Source organism: Vombatus ursinus, unplaced genomic scaffold (assembly GCF_900497805.2).
Source record: "Vombatus ursinus unplaced genomic scaffold, bare-nosed wombat genome assembly UNPS02011334.1, whole genome shotgun sequence".
Classification (NCBI taxonomy): Eukaryota; Metazoa; Chordata; class Mammalia; order Diprotodontia; family Vombatidae; genus Vombatus; species Vombatus ursinus.
In genome coordinates, this window is record NW_020951112.1 from 154,963 (window position 1) to 171,598 (window position 16,636).

The window sequence follows — 16,636 nt, forward strand, 5'->3', positions numbered from 1 at the left end:
ATTGATAGCAGGTCTTTCTTTCTCTACCTGCTTTTACTCTGCATCAGATCATATAAATCTTCACATGCTTCTCTGCATCCATCACATTAGCCCTTTCTTATAGCAAAGCAATATCCTGTTTATTAGCGTACCACAATTTGTTTAGCTATTTTCCCGTTGATAGGCATCTACTTTTTTTTTTTTCCTAGTTCTATGTTACTCCAAAAAATGCTGTTATAAGTATTTTGGTGGGTAGGGAGACTTTGTTTTTCTCAATGACCTCCAGGAGGTCTGGTGATAGAATCTCTGGGGAACTGGGTCTTTCTGACTCCCAAGTCCAGCATTCTGTCCACTATGCCACTTACGTTAGGCGGCCTAGGACGTTGTCTTTGGAGTGAGAAGAACTGGCTTTAACCCCTGCTTTTGACATCTACTTCCTTTGTAACCTTGGGCAAGTCAAGCAACCCTCCTGGGCCTCAGTTTTCTCATCTGTAAAATGGCCCAGGGGGTTGGATTAGATAGATGGTCTTTGAGGTCCTTTCCAGGTCTAAATTTATGATCTGATGATCCTCAGCAAATCCTGTAAGGAAGGTCTTTGAGTCTTAGTTTCCTCAGCTTTAAAATGGGAATAAGGGATACTTACCTCACAGGGCTGTAAGGAAAGCACTGGAAAGGAAGGGAGACCCACACTGATGAAATCATAAATCTCTTGAATTATAAAAGTAATAATAATGATGATGATAACGAACATTTCTAAAAAGCTTATTACATAGCCGGATTATCTCATTTGATCCTCCCGACGACCCTGGGTGCAGTTATCCCCACTATAGAGATGAGGAAACTGAGGCAAATCGAGGTTAAGTGACTTGCCCAGGGTCACACAGCTACCAAATATTTGAGTCTTCTTTCCTGTAGGCTTGGTGCTCTATCCAATGGATCATCTAGCTGTCCCTAATCATAATCATAATCATAATAATAACTGGCATTTATATAGTGATTTAAAGTTTGCAAAGCACTTAACATAGCTTATCTCATTTGTTCTTTACAACAACCCTGGGAAGTAGGTAGCTACTGTTATTATCCCCATTTTACAGATGAGGAAACTTTGAGAGAGATTAAGTGACTTGTCCATGGTCACGCAGCTAGTAAGTGTATGAGGCAGGTTTCAAACTCAGGTCTTTCTCACTCTAAGTAAGATTAGAGGTAACATTCTACCCCCAATGCTTCACCAATTCTTTTCCTCTCTCATATGCTCCCACTCCCTAGTGACAGACGTAAGGTTTGAACCCTAATCTACCCTACGACAGGCCCTTATTACCACCTACTTGGATTATTGCAAAAGCTCCATTATCAGGAAATAGATTCTTCCTGAATCTACTTACTCCCTGTTCCAGCCTGTTTTCCTCCCCCTTCCAGACTAATCTTCATTGCCTAGTGAAATTATTCCTCTGCTCAAAAATGTTCAGTGGTGCCCATTGCCCCATTGGCCCCAGTGGTGCCATTGCAACTCCCGTTGCTGGGTGTTCAAGGCACTGGGACCCTCTTGATCTTCCAGTCTTATTTCATACTACTCTCTTCTGTTGGTTCTATGCTTTAGCTGCTAATTACTTAATGAATGTCTGTTGAATTGAAATAAGTCAGAAGAACTGGGTTCAGATTGTGCAGCTAAGTGGAATACTTAAATGTTGTACAGGGTTCTTCCCACTGTATCCGAGTGTGATTTGTGCAAAGTCTCACACCTATGAAATGGTCCAGCTGGGGCTTAGAGCCCTAGCCTTCTGACTCCAAGTCTAGCATTCCTTCCATTACGCCCAAGTTGACACAAAACAATTCCCACCAAGGGACCAAGGAAGGGAGCCGCCTCTGCTACTGCTCATACCTACCGATAGGAAGTTTGCCAGGGAGGGGAAGGACATCAGAACCTGCAGGAGGTTGCCGCTACAAGAGAAGCCATCTCCTACGTAGCCCACCTTGCAGGTGCAGTTCACATCTGGAGGTCAGAAGTACAAAGTTCCCAATGAGAAGCTGGGAAGCTGTGATAGCTCCGCCCACTCCCACCCTTTTCTCAGGGCAGAGAGTGGTGCAGCCACCAGCCCTTCCTTAGGTCTGGGTGTCTGAAGTGTCCTGGACCATCATCCTGGGAGAGTAGCCTGAGAACAGCTCAGCAACCTTTGGGTCCCATACCTGGAGACTGGACTGGCGTTCTTACCCTTCACTCGGTAGCAGAAGACGTCCCACTGTTCGCTTTTGTTGGGCCTCGACCCATAGTCCACGATGCCAACGAAGCCTGAACCACAGTTCTGGGAGGAGTAAGCAGTTGGGTAGGCCACCCTCCCGTCATTAAGCCAACCGGCCGAACAGAGATGGTACTTGGCCTGCAAAAAGGTGGACACATGGCCGTCATCAAGAGGTGGAACTGCCATTCACCTTATGGAGTGGAAATGAATTCACTTGCTTTGCTTTTTCAGTCTTATTTTCTCCTCTAGTCAAGTTAATCAATCAACATGCATTGATTAAATGCCTGCTGTATACCAGGCACTGAGCTAGGGGCTGGGAATACACATACAAAGAATCAAACCATTCTGGTTCTCAAGGAACTTAGAGGTCATTTAGTCTCATATTTGGCTGCCAGATGGTGGTGGGCAGCCAGACAGTGTTATTTGCAGTCCACACTGTCCAAGTTAGAATAGCAAGGTAGTACAAAGCCTTCCTGTTTATGTGCAGAGAGCAGTTGCTGTTTGCTTGTTGACTCATCACTCTGGCATCTTCCCATCAGGACAAAAGCAGCTCAACTCCTCCTTTCTGACAACTGTGTTTACCAAAGGCTCAGCCATGGCCATGCCTTGTTGAGCTTTGGAACAACAGCTAACGTGGTAAGAACAGGTCCTAAGAGTGGACTTTGAGACCCCCAGCTTTGCCTGCCTATTTTCCCTGCCCCCAGGAGGGAGGCTGGTAGACCGCAGGATCTCAGAGCTGAGATCTGCAGTAGGCTTTGCAGAGAACATGTCTGCAAAGATACGGGGTGTCCCTAGCAGTGGGAGGCCACCAAAGGAGGGACAAACTACTCAAGGCTTCTATGTTGATCTCTGTTGGGATTTAGTATGTCAACAGCTGATGCACTTCTAGCCTGGCCTTTGTAGAAAGACAAGAACAAAGGAAAGATAGGAAGAAAGAAGGAAAGATAAAGGAAAGACATAAAGAAAGGAAAGAGAGAGAAAGAGGAAAACCCCTCTGAACTTCCTTGTCATTAAAGTGAAATCCTAGGCCCCCCTCTGTGGAGAAAAGCTTTGCTGCTTGCTATATACAATGAGCTGGGCAGGCTTGCAGTCTCTGTCTAAATGTGGTTTGATAGAATGAGATCTAGGTTGGAATCCTAGTTTTGTGATGATCAACTGTGAAAGACTTAGCTACTCTGATCAATACGGCAGTCCAAGACAATTCCAAGGGACCCATGATGCAAAATGTGGAGAGAGATCTGATGAATTCTGAGTGCAGGCTGAAGTGTCCGTTTTTCACTTTGTTATTAGCAACATGGCTACTATGGAAACATGTTTTGTATGACTTTACATGTATCATTAATATCAAATTGCTTGCCGTCTCTATGAGTGGAGGATGGGCAAGAGGGAAAGAATTTGGAACTCATTTTTTTAAAAATAAATGTTTTTTAAAATAAAATTTTAAAAAATCCTGGTTCTGCTACTCCGATTTGCTCATATGACTTTGGGATGAGTATGAGAATGGTTAGCTTTGGAAAGCCCCAGTTTGAACCTGCTTCTGACACTTACTGCCTGTATGACCCTGGGCAAGTCTCTCACCCTCCTCTGCACTTGCTGAGAAGGTGCTGACTTGTATTGGTAGAGAAAGCCCCCCTCTCTGAGAGTTCCCTCTACCTATGAAATCATAGACCCAGGCCCTATCCCTATCTCCATGGCTTGGGGCAAGTCACTTCTGTGCCTCAGTTTTCTCATCTGTACAATGAAGGCATGGCACCTAAGGGCCCTCCCAGCTCTAAATCCATGATCCTGTGGAGTTTCATGCTAGGGAAATATTTTCTGGGAAAGAGGAAATTCTGGAGTGGATAATGTCACATAGGATTGGTGAATGGGAGGGGAGTTTTGTCAGAGGTTATTGGCTCCTCAAGTGATGCTGTCTCTCTGCCCTAGTGTTTCCAAGGCCATAATGTAAGCATGGCACCCCTGTGCCCTCAAAGCTGATTTTTGCTGGAGCCCATGAGGCCAAATGGAGTATCATAAGCTTCCCAGCAGGTAGAAAGCCATTAACTGCATTTCTTGGAAATGCCTTCTAGCGCTTTAAAAATAGCAGGCGTGAAACTGCCCCGTATGTGCCAAGGATAAGAAGATGGAAAGATGCTGACTGGGAATACATTTCACATTATTATTTTTTATGTTCAAAAGTATCCTTCCAATTTCTATGCTGAGATAGCCTTTTTTTTTTCATAGCCTGCAGTGGAAGGAGGGAGGAAAGGAGGGGAGAAAGAGACTGGGAAAGAAAAGGGAGGAATAGAGAGTTAGAGAAAGAGAGAGGGAGGAAGGGGGAGGGGGGAAGAAGAGAGGAAGAGGGAGAGAGAGAAAGGGGGAATAGAGAAAGAAGGGGAGGGGGAAGGAGACGAGAAAAGGAAGAGGGGAGGGGGCAGAAAGAATGTGTGTGTATGTGTATGTGTGCGCGCGCGTGTGTGTGTGTGTATATATTGGGAGGCAGAAATTAGAAGGAGCTGAGAACAGCCAGCCCACCCCACCCCTTCCTTCTCTATCTCAGGGAATAAGCCACATTCCACTAATGCTCCTAGCCTAGTGCTTATTAGATCATGCTCTTAGCCACTACGGAAGTACAAAAGCCCCAGGACATTTGTTGCTTTCTCTTTTTTTTTTTAATCAATTTTGTTGCCATCTTTTGTTTTTCCATCACCGCCATTACTTACTGTGTATCCCTCCCCTTCCCGTCTCCCAAAGGGCCATCGGTTATGATAAAGAATAAAGAAGTTCTGTAAAACACTGTAAAATTCTGACGTTATAGAAAATGTCCATACCCACAATCCCGTGTCTCGGTAAAGAAATGGGGCTGGGGGAGAAGTTGCTTCTATTACTTGCTTTCAAAAAAACTCAGTGTTGGGTGTGACATCACAGAGGGCCATTACTTCCTTGAGGACAATGTGATAAATTATACCAATGCCTAGCATATTTTCCCTCCTCACTGCTACCTCTCAGAAGCCTTTTTTTTTTTCTTCCAAGGCTCAGCCTGAGCACTGCCTCTTCCGTGAAGACTTCTCCCACTCTCCTGAGTTGATAATGCTCCTCCTCTCTCCAACTTTATTTGTATCAGAGACATTTCTGTACATGATCAATAGAATGAAGGATGCTTGAGGGCCAGGAGTATTTTGTTTCTATCCTCGTATGTCTCTTTTGTAACATGGTACCCTGTGCATGGTGGTGTTAACGTTGGAATGGATAAATAATGTCCAAAGGGGACTCACTGTTAAATTGGACTCCATTGAGTGGAAAGTTCAAACAGTCCACCTGTAACTACAGGTGAGCGCCAGTGATGACACCCTCTTCCCCCTTTAGAATGGCCATCGATCAATCTACAAGCCTTCGTTAAGCACCTCCTATGTGCCATAAGTTGTGCTGGGTTCGAAGGACACAAGAACAAAAATTAAACAATTCCTCCCCACAGGGAGCTTCAGTGGAAACAGCATGTCCACAGATTTACAACATCTACAAAATAAAGATAATTTGGGCAGTGAGGGGGCATTAGAAACTAGAGGTATCAGGAAAAGTCTCTTGGAGGAAGGGGTGATGTTTGAGGTGAATTTTGCAGGAAACTAGGGATTCTGAGAGTGCAGGGGAGGAGGAAACACATCACAGTTGAGGGATGGGTTGTACAAAAGAATGGAAGTGGGAGATGGAGTGTTGTATGAGCAGAATCGTGAGAGGGCCAGCTTGGCTGGACCAGAGAGATAATGAAGGGGAGCGATAGAAAATAAGCCTGGAAAGGCTGGTTGTGAAGGACTTAACAGAGGAGATTGTGTTTGATTCGAGAGGTGATAGGGAGTCACGGAAGCTTATTGAGCAGGGGAGTGACCTGGTTTGATCTGTGCTTTAGGAAAATCAGTTTGACAGCAGAGGATGGATTGGGGCAGGGAGAGACTTGAAGGAGATGAATTAAGAAACTGTTGCAATAGTTTAGGGCAGATGTGATGAGGATGAACTAAGTTGGTAGCCATGAGAGTGGAGAGAATTAGAAACATTCTATTTTACCCTATAATTTAAGAAATCTTTACTATTTCTAATGCAGTCACAAACACTATAGGAGTTTCTCCCTCCTCATCCCCCCAGTAATAGAAATATAACACAGGGGACATACATCTGAGGCTTCTTCCTGCTCAGCAATATTCCTGACATTTTTGAAAAGGTGCCAATGTATAATCATATATATATATATATATATATGTGTGTGTGTGTGTGTGTGTATATATATATATATACACACACATATATAATAAGGGTTCTGAATATATAACACGTATTATATATTAATATTTAGATAGATTGATAGATTAAGGGTTCTTAAGCTGGGGCCTGTGAAGTTGCAAAAAAATACTTTGATAACTATTTCAACAAAATGAGTTTTCTTTATTAATCCTGTATATTGTATGCTTTTACAAATTATTTTGAGAAGGCGGTTCATAGACATCACGAGACTGACTCTCAAAGGAGGTCTGTGTCATATAAAAAGTGACGAACTCCTTAAGTAGAAGGTGGATTTCACCAAGGTCATGCTTACCTAGGCTGTATACCAAGGGGCCAGCCAGCAAGCAAGGCTTTGGCCAATGACAAGATCCAGAGAGCTAAAGAGATCCAGAAACGGGGAATGAGAATTCACAGCTCATCTCCCTAACGGGTTCTCCCATTGAAGAAGGATAGCTGATAGCTGGTAGCAATGATGATTTTTGTTCTATTAGGACAAGTTGAAAGGAAGTTAAAGAGGAGGGCTTCCAAGAGTGGCTGAGCCTGTGACGTTTTCTGTTTACTCTCCTTCCATAATGCACAGGTGGTAAGATAAACAAAGCACAGGGATTTTGTCCTCAGTAGCATCCTCTCCTTGGTGCTGCTCTTATTCATAGGACCCAGAACTAGGAGGGACTTTAGGACCCATCCCTTCTAGCCCCCTCATTTTAAAGAGGGAGACCACGTGACTTGGTCTCTTCACTGAAGTGATTTGCCCAAGGTTATTTAAGGAGCAAATCAGAAAACTGGGACTCGAAACCCTGGCACCTAAAGAACCTTTAGTTCTTTCCATTGCTCTGTGACCCTGGGTAAATTTATATGTTGGCCCACTCATATTTACTTAAACTGCCCTAGTTATAAATGGCGATTGGTACTGTCACTGACATCTGTTTACCTCTCTGGGTTTATCAGTTAATGGTCCTTGGCAAATTATATGTTTTTTTTTTTTTCTCCTCTCCTGATATGACCCAGAAAGATTAGCTAGAGGTCTAGAGTCTTTGCAGCTGAACTCACTAACCTTCTGGGCGTAGGAGAGCTGAACGTAGGTGGCTATGGTTGCTTCTTCCTTAGCGCACATTTGTTTGGCTTCATCATAGGTCAGCTTGTACTGGCCTCTGGGGGAGCGGAGGTGAAAGACTCCAACAGTTGCATCTGCACGATAGAGAAGAAAACACATTTACTGAGAGGCAAATGGCTCTGTGTCCAGAGTCAGAGGACCTGGGTGTGAATCCTGCTTCTTCCATTTAGAACCGTAAGATCATAGATGGAGAACTGGAAGAGAACTCAAAGGTTGTTTTATAGGTAAGGATGCTGAGGCCAGAGTAGTAAAGTGATTTGTCTGTAATCACACAGGTAGTAAGTGGAAAAGGTAAGACTTGAATCCAGGCTGGCTGTTTCCAAGTCCAAAACATACCCCTGTACCATACTGCCTCTCTCTAACTGTGTGTTTTTGGCTGAGTCCCTTCCTCTCTCTGGGCCTCAGTTTCCCTATATGCAGAATGAGAAGATTGGATTAGAAAACCTTAAGGTTCTTTCTACCTATGATCTGAGTGGAAGGAAGGCCTTTCTGCTCTGTGGGCCTCAGTTTCCTCCTCTGTAAAACAAAGAGGCTGGACTAGATGATTTTTTAAGGTCTCTTCTAGCTCTAAACCTATGTTGAAGGAATGAAGGAATGAAAAAGCGTTTTTTAAGTGCATACAAAGCGCTGTGCTAAGACCTAGGGAGGAGTCTTGAACAGTTCATGTTCTAATGGGGGGAGACGGCACATATGAGATTGTCCCATGTATGACTCCCTCTTTAATGGGACGTGAGTGGATGATGCTTCTTAGCAGGGAACAGTCAGAAGGATTTGGGGGAGCTGGGGCCAAGGTCCAGACTAAGTCTGGTTATGTCTTGGGATGGCGTCTTCTCTGGTCTCTTGAATGACTGCACCACTGGGAAACTGGCCTTCGTGACAAGCATCACAATGCCAAAAGGTATCCAGAGGAGAGACCCACAACTTTGGTTGTTTATAAGCTTCAGCTCAATTAAACAAATATTTACTAAACACCTACTCTAAACCAGATACTTCTGCAAGGCACTGGGGACACAAATACTCATATGAAATAATACTTGCCCTCAAGACGGTTACATTCCATAGGCTTATCTGCTTTTGTAGAGGGAATTTCCTCGGGATGGGGAGCTTATACCAAGGAAATCACAGGAGAAAGGGGAAGGAGCTCTGGCTCTGGATCCGAGGACCTGGGTTCCAATCTCACCTCAGATGCTTACTAGCTCTCATACCTGAAGCAAGGCACTTAACCTCTAACTTAACTTAGTGTCTTCATCTGTAAAAATGAGGGGACTGGATTATAAGGCCTTTGAGGTTCCTTCCAGCCCTCAATTCAACAGTATTTCACATGTGCTTGTCTTTTCCACCCAACCAGACTGTCAGGTACTTAAAGGCGGGGAACATGACTTAGTTTCTCACTAATCCCTTGATTAGTACTTGTTATCAATTACTCCATCTAATGCCTACTACTATATAAGTATAAAACACATCTCATCAACATTATCAGTTATCCCCTCCCTCATCTTTCATATCATCATAATAAAAATAAATACTGGAAGTCTAGACTGTTTGATGCTATGCATCAGGTGCAATTGATGATCAATTGTAGAGTCATATAGGGAGGTTGGTAACCAGGTTCTGAGCCGCACTTCTACATCTTTGTGTAGAAACAATTGAGTTTAGCACCTAGTTAGCAAGAATGATTAGTTGATGTAGGACCTGACCAGATGGAGGCTCCCTCTCCCATCTCACTAGTGCTGGTTGTCTACACTCCCAAATGGGTTCCTTCCTGCCTGGATTCCACCTGCTCCCCTAAACTCCCCAGAAGCAACCCCTCAGTATCCGAAGGGCTCTGTCTCTTCCTATTAGAGCAGTGTCCTAAGGTCATCTCCCTCCCCACCCTCCCCACCATAACAACTACATTTGTTCCTTTGAGGGCATTTCAATCTGCTTCCCCTGGGCACCAGAGTCTAGTGACATCTTTATGGATCCTTCATCTGAGAGTTCTGTGCCCATAGTTGCTTATCTCTTCTCTCTTGCCCCACATGTCCCCAGAACACTGACCTTGGAAGTGGAGGTCTGCACAGTTGGCGTCTGCATGGCACTGCCCATTGTCTTGTAAGCATCGGTCAATGGGGAGCTGCTCCACAACACAGTCCAAGCCATCGCCCACATAGTGGCTTTTGCATTCACACTTGTGCTTGCCCTGTTTGGGGAAGAAAAAAAATGCAGCAGTGAAATCAGCACCTGTCTTCCCCGGCTCCACCCAGGACAAAATGTATATTCATAGATGCGGATGGGGAGCATTAATCTTCTTATCCCAAACCAGGCCTCCATGCCACTTCCTGGCCACCATTTCCAAACCATGTGTCTTGAACTCCAGCCATCCCCATTCCTTTCCTGCCTCCCTCTCACGGAGACCTTGGACTTTGGCCCTGGACCATGTTGGGCTCTGATTGGCTAAACTTGCCTTCATCTTGCTTGGAACCTCTGGCTGCCATTTTTAAACCATGTTACCTCATGTATGCTCCCCTTTTCAGCCTCCTTTTATGTGTTTTCTTCCTCTGTTTGAATGCAAGCTACTTGAGGGCGAGAACTGTCTTTGCTTTTGTATTTGTATCTCCAGAGCTTAGCATAGTGCCTGACACATAGTAAGTGCTTAATAAATGCTCTATCTGCCTATCCATTCATCTATCAATCCCCATTCATCCATCTATGCATCCACCCATTTATCTATTCATCCATCCATCTATCCATCCATCCATCAATCCATTTACCCATCCATCCATCTATTCATCCATTTATCAATCCATATATCCATCTCTTCATCAATATATCTACTTATCTTAATCATAAAATCATGGAGAGTTGGGAGAGACCTTAGAAGCCATATAGTCCAACCCCCTCTTTTATCAAATGAGGAAACTGAGACCAAGAGAGGACGAAAGTCTCGCTTGACTAATGGATTGGTATGTAGGAATTGAAACATTTTCAGAGGGAAATTCACACACTGGAAGGATGAGCAGATCACAGATTTAGAGCCAAAAAGGACATGAGAAATTGTCCAATATAACCCTCTCATTTTGCAGCAAAGGAAACTAATGCTAACAATTCTATGAATACAGGTGAGAGTGGTTTAGGGAACAGTGGAACTTAGTAAGATCCGGTCTCAAATCCTCACTCTGACCCATTCTGTGATGCTAGGCAAGTCACAACTCCTCAGTTATAAATTGCAGATGAATTTCCATCTGCATTAGTGGAAGGATTTATTTCATACCAGAAGTTCCCTCCATTGATTAAATCAGAGATTGGAATGTGCCTTCCTTCCCCTATCCCACCCTAATAAAATGAGTAGATTTGTTTCAGAGCATCAGCTCTAAGTGTAAGACAACCTAGAATAGGGACAGGAAACTCACTGGACCCGTCATGGTACAAACTGCATGTTCGTGACATCCTCCGTTGAGCCCATCTGCACAAGGGTCCACAGCGATGCAGATGTGCCCATCTCCCTTGTAGCCTTTCTGGCAGCTGCAGGTCACCACCGTGCCCACCTGGGAACACTTGGCAACCTTCGAGCAGCCCCCATTGTACTGCTTGCAATAATCCACAACTGTAAGATTAAAGACACAATTAGGTAAGTTGGACTTTGTTCCAGAAGAACAGAGGAGAGGAGAGGAGAGGTCCAGCCCAGCCCACCTCCTACAAGGAGAATCCTTCCTTGAATTATTTCTTTTGACATTTCTATTTCAATTGGGAGCTCTGCTTTGGTCAAGGAATTTCGAGTATGTCAGGGGTGGTCATGAATATGCAACTGGGAAATTCTGAGAGAAAGCCATTCCTTGATCTTAGTGACCCCGTTTATACAGTTTTATCCAACATTGGATCCTGTTCCTACTGTGTGTAAGGCACTGGGCTGAGTGCTGTAGCTAAAGCAGAGATGTATGAGAGAGGTTCTTGGAGGAGAGAGTGAGGCTGACGACTGTGTGCAGCTCTGCCTCACTTAAATTCAGCTTGTGCACAAGTCAAGACATCATCCTCGGGATGTCATTGGTCCTCTTTGAGAACGAAGGGTGAATAGCAATAAGGAGTCCTTACGGAGCCTGGTAGGAGATTTGAGCTCTCTTGGACACAAAGGACCAGTCAAAACAAGGCTTTTGACTCAGACTTCCCCTGGGAAGGGGTTAAGGTGGCTTAGCCTATGTGGCCTTGGGCAAATCACTCTGGGGCTTCAGTGTCTTCATCCTTCTAGTTTTAAATTGCTTATTTTAGCGATGTGACCTTGGCCCAGTCCCAGCCTCCTTGTGCCTTAGTTTTCTCATTTGAGGCAGTTGGACTGGTTGACCTCCAAGGTCCTTTCTGGCTCTAATCTATAATCCTATGAAGAATTAAGCAGACTTTGTTTCCCTCCTTGACTTGTGGAAGAAAGAGGCAAATGGCTCGGAACGGGACATGTAACTCATTGATTCTTAGTCCACTGCTTTTCCTCAGGCCTCAAGGAAAGCCAGTAGTTGGCCAGATTATTCCGTCTTTTATCAAGCTACAGACACTAACCACAAGCAGTAGAGGAACTCACCTGTACATGTTATGCCATCCCCTTTGTAATGCAGGCTACACTCACACGTGCCATTTTCTTTACAGGTGGCATACTTAGAACACGGAGGGGTGCACACAGGGGGCAAAGCTGTTAACAAAGACATCACTTTGGGTTGTGAGACGTTGGAATGAATACATTTTCTTTTTCTTTTCTTTTTTTCTAGGGGTTCCATCCAGAATTTCTTTTTTTTTCTTAATAGTTTTTTTTCTAATTACATGTAAAGATAGTTTTCAACATTCATTTTTGTAAGATTTTAAGTTCCAAATTTTTCTCCCTCCTTCCCCCCTCCCTAAGACAGCAAGCAATCTGATACAGATTATACAAGTACAATCACATGCATATATTTTCAATGCCAATGCTACATCTGGGGCAGCGAGGTGGCTAAGTGGATAGAATGCTGGGCCTGGAGTTGGGAAGACCTGAATTCAAATCTGGCCTCAGACATTAGCTGTGTGACCAAGTCACTTAACCTCTATTGCCTCAGTTTCCTCATCTGTAAAATGGGGATAATTATAGCACTTACCTCCCAGTTGTGGTGAGGATCAAAAGAAATAATAGTTGTAAAGTGCTTAGCGCCGTGCCTGGCGCATAGTAAAAGCTATATAAACATTAACTATTATTATTATCATCATTATTATCTGGGCAGGTGCAGGAATGTGATTGGAGGGACATGAAAGTGTTATATTTCCGGAATCTCTTTTCTGTTCTGCTTTTCTCTGTCTCTTATCTAGTAGCAGATGGTTTTCAATGAAAGTTAACTTTATAATGTTCTAAAGCTGGCAGGGGACAGGCAGATTGCTCGTCATCAGCTCATCCCTTTCCCTCTCTACAAAGGGTCCCTTGATATTCTTGCCCACATCTTTTTCAATATATATATATTTTTTGTTTTTCCACACTTCATTATTTTTGTTCTGATTTTTCCAGTTTGGTAAGGAAATGGATAGCTATTTTGATCGGCTCAGCAGTAAATCTGTAGGATAGTAAGAATAAAAATCATTGGCTTTGGAGTTAGACGACCTGGGCTGAAATCCCAGCTTTGATGACTGTCACCTATGTACTCTTGGATAAGTCACTTAGCCTCTATTTGCCTCCATTTCCTCATCTATAAAATGAGGCAGTTTGGGCTAGTCAGACGCTCTTAACCCAGGGTCTATGACCTTTTTATTTTTAATATTTCAATAACCATCTTAATAGAATTAGTTTTTTTTATAATTCTAGGCATGTTGTTACATGCATTTAAAAATGCGATTCTGAGAAGTTCTCTGCTACCACAAAAAGAGGCGAACCTCCTTTAGATCCAACAGCCACTTTCATGTTTTCCTGTACAGGAAGGTTGCCAACACCTTCCTCTTCATCTTGGTTCAGTGAGTCCCCTTTGGTAAAAGGGGCACAGTAAAGTGACTCCTCACACTCTGCATTGGATTGCATTATTTAGGGACGGACCTAGCTGAGTGTCACAGAATCGGCCAGCCCAGCCTGCTTCACAGAAGCAACCCCCAGAGCCAGTGATGCCGTCATCACACGTCCCATGTTCTGAGCATTCACAGGCTGTAAAACAAACAAATAAAATAAATTAATAATAATAATAATAATAATAGTCAACAAACATTTATTAAGTACCTACCTAAGTGCTGGGGATAGAAAAAAAGGCAAAAAACCCCTACCCCCCCCCCCCCCCCCCCCAAAAAAAAACCAGTCCCTGCTTTCAAGGAGCCCACTGCCTAGTGTGGAAGACAACTTGTGAATAACAGTGTAGAAACAAGATATAGCCAGGATAAAATGGAGATAATTTCAGAGGGAAGGCTCCAAGATTGAGGAGGACTGGGGCAGTCTTCTTGCAGAAGGTGGGACTTGTGCTGAGCCTTGAAGGAAACCAGGGGAGCTATAAGGCAGAGATAACAAGAGAGAAGGGTTCCAAGGCATGAGGCACAGTCCGTGGAAATGCTTGGAGTCTGGAGATAAAGTAATATGTGAGAAGAACAGCAAGGAGGGTCATGTCACTGGACTGCAAAGTAGATGGGAGGAAATAATAATGGAGATAATAATGAGAATGATGATGATTATGTCTGAAATGTACATATTTTAAAATTTGCAAATTACTTTATAAATGATTTAAACCTCACTACAATCCTGTGATGTAGGAATTACAGGTGGTATTCGCATTTTACAAAGGAGGAAATTGAGTCTCAGATAATTTGAATGACTTGCCCAGGATCCCGCAGCTCGTAAGTATTCTGGGAGAGGATTTAAACCCAAGTCTTCCAGAACACAAGTAAAGAAGTTTGGAAATCAGACTGGGATTAGGTGTAAATAGTTATCCCATCCATTCATCAGATATTTCCTGATTGTCTACTACATTCTAAGCACAGCCTTGGCTCCAGGTTGGGGAAAGGGAAGAACACCAGAACCAAAGAAGATACTGTCCTTCTCCCTCCAGTGCACGATGAAAATATCTCACGTTTCTTTGGCATTTCAAGGTTGACATAGCAATTTCTTCTCAACTCCATGGCATTTTATCACAAAGTTTTTGCTAATGCTTCTGATGGAGGGAAGAGGGCTGAATTTAGAGTCAAATGGTCTGGGTTTCTGCCACTGGTCCTGACCTTGGGCAAATCATTTAACTTCCTGTGCCTCAGTTTCCTCATCTGTAAAATGAGGGGGTCGGACTAGAGGTTCTCTCCAAGGCTGCTTCTGGCTCCAAACCCCGTGGAATCTCTTCCCTTTTTTCCAAGCCACGTAGAGTTATTTGGTCGAGCCCCTGCTTTGACCACAGATTCAGCCAGTTGGATTTATGGGAGTGATTTTAGTGAGCTGCAGGAGCCGGGGCTGCCTCAGACTCTTCCCACTTGGTCTTTCTCTCCTGTGTCCACAGAGAAGTGGCCTCAGCGCTCTTGATCACTGCTGTCCTGTTTTAATGATTCACTGGGTCCAAGCAAAGTGGGTGGGAGGGAACAAGACAGTGACGGGCTCTGAGTCTGCCCTTCAGGCTCTAGTCTCAGGCACATGGGTGAGATCGCTGAGCATCCTGCCCAGGAGCCCCCAGCTTTCCATGGAAGGGCACAGAGATGGGCCTCAGGCTCTCACAGGTGCCTTCATCTGCATATGGGCTACGTGGACCATGGGAAGGCTCCATCTGAGTGAGCTTTTCCCCACTGGGGAGTGGATGATTGTCCAGGTAGAGGCATGAGAGAAAAGAACGAGTTCCCTCTAGAGGAACAAAGAAAAGAGATGAGATTACAGAGGATGAGAAATTGGGGGAGGGTTCTGCTCTGCACTGGTGGAAAAAATACCCAAGAGCTGATGAGAGAACCCAAGGCCCCTCAGAGGCCACCTGCCCAACTCCTCATTAGAGTATCGTAGACACTTAACAAATGCTTGTAGGCTTGTTTTATGGTTGTGGAAACTGATTTTCAAAGAGAAGTGCAAGTCACTTCACCCTGTTTGCCTCAGTTTCCTCATCTGTCAAAGGAGCTGGAGAAGGAAATGGCAAACCACTCCAGTATCTTTGCCAAGAAAACCCTAAATGGGGTCACGAGGGGTTGGACAAGGCCAAAAATGACTAATCATCAACGTTATTGAAGAAATTGAGTCCCAGGGAGGAGAAGATGCTTAGAATAACAGAGTCAGAGCTGAATGGGTCCACAGAGGCCATTTCCTCCAGCCTCTTTATTTTATAGATGAGGAAACTGAGGTCCAGAGCATGAAGGAATTTTCCCAAGGTCGTGGAGGGAGGGCAAAGGGTCCTTTTCTGACATAGGCTTTAGGCCTGAAAGAAAACTTTGAGCTCACAGAGTCCTAGATCCAAAGCTAGAAGGGACCTAGGAAACCATCTACTCAAGCACCCCAGTTTTACAGATGGAGAAACTGAGTCTGGGGAGACTTGACTTACCCAGAGTTATACAGGTGAATGATTGAACTGAAATGAAAAGTCTCTTAAGTTCAGCATTCTTCCTACTGTACCCTGATTTCTTCTCTCTCGTTCAGTGCCCAAACATTTTACAGATGAGTAAACTGAGGCTCACTTTTCTGATCAGCCCCGGAACTTCAACTTACAAGGCTCTTTAGACATGAGTCCATGGTGTGAATGGCTTCAGGTAGCACCATAACTTTGGTGCTAGAAGGGACCTTAGGGACACCAAGCCAGCAAGCATTTATGAATTGCCTACTGCATGCCAGGCATGTGCTAAGCTCTGGGGATATGACCCAAGACAATAACATAGTCAGATCTTCTCATCTTACAGAGCAGGCCCAGGGGAGAGCGTGGCCCAGGGCATCAAAGCTTCGTGGCTCCGGGGAAAGGGTGAAGATGAACAGTCAGCTCACCACTTACGTTTACAGTCTGGACCGTATCTTCCAGGCCAACACAGTTCACACGCCGTTCCATTGAACCCAGTGTTGCATTTGCACTCTCCACCCCCAAAGTATTCATCAATGCAGACACCCCGGTTATTGCATGGGGTTGTGGGTCCTCCGGGACAGGCTGGAAGA

At 44.3% G+C, this 16,636-nt stretch overlaps 1 protein-coding gene across 2 annotated transcripts in view; it reads right to left on the reverse strand.

Moving 5' to 3' along the window:
* STAB2 (stabilin 2) overlaps window positions 1-16,636 on the reverse strand; it is a 164,216-nt gene that overhangs the window by 12,714 nt on the left and 134,866 nt on the right. For both annotated transcript variants that reach the window (XM_027855863.1, XM_027855864.1), the window contains exons 56-63: window positions 16,479-16,628; window positions 13,592-13,696; window positions 12,128-12,235; window positions 10,971-11,164; window positions 9,619-9,760; window positions 7,522-7,655; window positions 2,189-2,354; window positions 1,863-1,969 (exon numbers count right to left, since the gene is read on the reverse strand). In XM_027855863.1, the coding sequence (XP_027711664.1) occupies window positions 1,863-1,969; window positions 2,189-2,354; window positions 7,522-7,655; window positions 9,619-9,760; window positions 10,971-11,164; window positions 12,128-12,235; window positions 13,592-13,696; window positions 16,479-16,628 (1,106 nt within the window). The remainder of the gene's footprint in view (window positions 1-1,862; window positions 1,970-2,188; window positions 2,355-7,521; window positions 7,656-9,618; window positions 9,761-10,970; window positions 11,165-12,127; window positions 12,236-13,591; window positions 13,697-16,478; window positions 16,629-16,636) is intronic.